Raw genomic sequence first — 3713 nt, forward strand, 5'->3', positions numbered from 1 at the left:
TATTTATATATCAATGCGGTAGCCTTATCTATATAAATACATAAGCAAAATTTACACAAAAATACAAATAATTTTGCTTATGTATTTATATAGATAAGGCTACCGCATTGACATATAAATAACTGTAATGAAAGTAAAATAAGAAGAAAACAAGAATATACCCGCCACTAGAAATGACCCTTTTTAGCAGGTGTCTAACGAGCTTGCGGACTCCTCCTCCTCACACCTGAGTCAAGCCCAGGTAGCGGGTAAGGGAGTGTCATTGTTCTCTAAATCTCTATATGTATGTTCATACTTTTGCTTTCCCTATAAATTGTAAGAAACCTCTCTCAATAAATCAGTCCTCTGAGGAAGTATCACAAAACTAGTCAGGACTCAAGTGTATATTCTGTATTTTCATTTTCCCTGTGGTTCTTCTGCATCTGAGCATCACGTTTTCCTGTGATTTTTACGCAATATATATTATATATATATATATATATTTACATATATATATATATATATATATATACATACATATATATATTAATGATAAATTTTGCACATTTAGACGTGTTTTTCATATTCAAATAAGCCATATAAATTTTTGATACATTGATGTCTGGATTCTCTTAACGACCTCGGGATCAAAGCCCCAGGCGAAATCACACAAAGACAAGAGCTTGTGACCGGCCGGGAATCGAACCCTGGTCGGCAAGCTTGTATAGACAGTGACTAAAACACTTGGCCAAGTGGTTTAGTCACTATCTTTTGTGTGATTTCGCCTGGGGCTCTGATCCCGAGGTCGTTAAAAGAATCCAGTTATTAATATATCAAAAATATATATGGCTTATTTAGATATATATATATATATATATATATATATTTATATATATATATATATATATATATCAGAACACTCCATACTTTCAAAATCAGATCACTCCATACTTTAAAATTAAAATCACTCCATACTCCCAAATTAATATCACTCCAAAATCTAAAATTCAGGTCACTCCAAAATCTAAAATTCAGATCACTCCAAAACCTAAAATTCAGATCACTCCAAAATCTGAATTTCAGGTGATTCCAAAATCTAAAATTCAGATCACTCCAAAATCTAAAATTTAAATGTCAGGTCACTCCAAAATCTAAAACTCAGCTCACTCCAAAATCTAAAATTCAGATCACTCCACATTCCAAAATCTAAAATTAAGATAACTCCAAAATCTGAATTTCAGGTCACTCCAAAATCTAAAATTCAGATCACTCCACACTCCAAAATCTAAAATTAAGATCACTCCAAAATCTGAATTTCAGGTCACTCCAAATTCAAAAATTCAGATCACTCCAAAATCTAAAATACAGATCACTGCAAAATCTAAAATTCAGATCACTCCACACTCCAAAATCTAAATTCAAGTCACTCAAAAATCTAAAATTCAGATCACTCAAAAATCTAAATTTCAGGTCACTCCAAAATCTAAAATTCAGATCACTCCAAATCTATAATTTAAATCACTTCACACTCCAAATCTAAAATTCAGGTCACTCCAAAATCTAAAATTCAGGTCACTCTAAAATCTAAAATCCAGATCACTCTAAAATCAAAATTTCAGGTCACTCTAAAATCTAAAATTCAGATCACTCCAAAATCTAAAATTCAGGTCACTCTAAAATCTAAAATTCAGATCACTCCAAAATCTAAAATTCAGATCACTCCACACTCCAAATCTAAAATTCAGGTCACTGTAAAATCTAAAATTCTGGTCACTCAAAAATTTTAAATTTCAGACCACTCTAAAATAAAAAAATTCAGGTCACTCCAAAATCTAAAATTCAGATCACTCCAAATTCTAAATTTCAGGTCACTCCAAAATCTAAAACTCAGATCACTCCAAAATCTAAAATTCAGATCACTCCAAAATCTAAAATTCAGATCACTCCGCACTCCAAAATTTAAAATTCAGACAATTCAAAATCTAAAATTTAGGTCACTCAAAAATCTAAAATTCAGATCACTCCAAAATCTAAAATTCAGATCACTCCACAACCTAAAATTCAGATCACTCCAAAATCTGAATTTCAGGTGATTCCAAAATCTAAAATTCAGATCACTCCAAAATCTAAAATTTAAATGTCAGGTCACTCCAAAATCTAAAACTCAGCTCACTCCAAAATCTAAAATTCAGATCACTCCACATTCCAAAATCTAAAATTAAGATAACTCCAAAATCTGAATTTCAGGTCACTCCAAAATCTAAAATTCAGATCACTCCACACTCCAAAATCTAAAATTAAGATCACTCCAAAATCTGAATTCAGGTCACTCCAAATTCAAAAATTCAGATCACTCCAAAATCTAAAATACAGATCACTGCAAAATCTAAAATTCAGATCACTCCACACTCCGAAATCTAAAATTCAAGTCACTCAAAAATCTAAAATTCAGATCACTCAAAAATCTAAATTTCAGGTCACTCCAAAATCTAAAATTCAGATCACTCCAAATCTATAATTTAAATCACTTCACACTCCAAATCTAAAATTCAGGTCACTCCAAAATCTAAAATTCAGGTCACTCTAAAATCTAAAATCCAGATCACTCTAAAATCAAAATTTCAGGTCACTCTAAAATCTAAAATTCAGATCACTCCAAAATCTAAAATTCAGGTCACTCTAAAATCTAAAATTCAGATCACTCCAAAATCTAAAATTCAGATCACTCCACACTCCAAATCTAAAATTCAGGTCACTGTAAAATCTAAAATTCTGGTCACTCAAAAATTTTAAATTCAGACCACTCTAAAATAAAAATTCAGGTCACTCCAAAATCTAAAATTCAGATCACTCCAAATTCTAAATTTCAGATCACTCCAAAATCTAAAACTCAGATCACTCCAAAATCTAAAATTCAGATCACTCCAAAATCTAAAATTCAGATCACTCCGCACTCCAAAATTTAAAATTCAGACAATTCAAAATCTAAAATTTAGGTCACTCAAAAATCTAAAATTCAGATCACTCTAAAATCTAAAATTCAGGTCACTCCAAAATATACTATTCAGATCACTCCAAATCTGAAACTCAGGTCACTCCAAAATCTAAAATTCTGGTCACTCTAAAATCTTAAATTCAGGTCACTCTAAAATCTAAAATTCAGATCACTCCAAAATCTAAAACTCAGGTCACTCTAAAATCTAAAATTCAGGTCACTCTAAAATCTTAAATTCAGGTCACTCTAAAATCTAAAACTCAGGTCACTCCAAAATCTAAAACTCAGGTCACTCTAAAATCTTAAATTCAGGTCACTCTAAAACCTAAAATTCAGATCACTCCAAAATCTAAAATTCAGGTCACTCCAAAATCTAAAATTCAGGTCACTCTGAAATTAAAAATTCAGATCACTCATAAATCTAAAATTCAGGTAGCTCTCAAATCTAAAATTAAGATCACTCTAAAATCTAAAATTCAGATCACTCCAAATCTAAAATTCAGATCACTCCAAAATCTAAATTTCAGGTCACTATAAAATCTAAAATTCAGATCACTCCAAAATCTAAATTCAGGTCACTCTAAAATTCAAAATTCAGATCACTCATAAATCTAAAATTCAGGTAACTCCAAAATCTAAAATTAAGATCACTCGAAAATCTAGAATTCAGGTCACTCCAAAATTAAAATTTCAGGTCCAAAATCTAAAAATTCTGATCACTCCAGAATCTAAAATTCAA

At 30.8% G+C, this 3713-nt stretch overlaps 1 protein-coding gene across 1 annotated transcript in view; it reads left to right on the plus strand.

Annotated features, from left to right (window-relative positions):
* Positions 1 to 2945, plus strand: part of LOC137619035 (MAP7 domain-containing protein 3) — a 7260-nt gene extending 4315 nt beyond the window's left edge. The window contains exons 2-6 of the mRNA XM_068349232.1: positions 991 to 1062; positions 1527 to 1730; positions 1973 to 2068; positions 2533 to 2736; positions 2850 to 2945. Of these exons, the coding sequence (XP_068205333.1) occupies positions 991 to 1062; positions 1527 to 1730; positions 1973 to 2068; positions 2533 to 2736; positions 2850 to 2945 (672 nt within the window). The remainder of the gene's footprint in view (positions 1 to 990; positions 1063 to 1526; positions 1731 to 1972; positions 2069 to 2532; positions 2737 to 2849) is intronic.
* Positions 2946 to 3713: the final 768 nt, after the last annotated feature.

This window comes from Palaemon carinicauda, chromosome 25 (assembly GCF_036898095.1).
Source record: "Palaemon carinicauda isolate YSFRI2023 chromosome 25, ASM3689809v2, whole genome shotgun sequence".
Classification (NCBI taxonomy): Eukaryota; Metazoa; Arthropoda; class Malacostraca; order Decapoda; family Palaemonidae; genus Palaemon; species Palaemon carinicauda.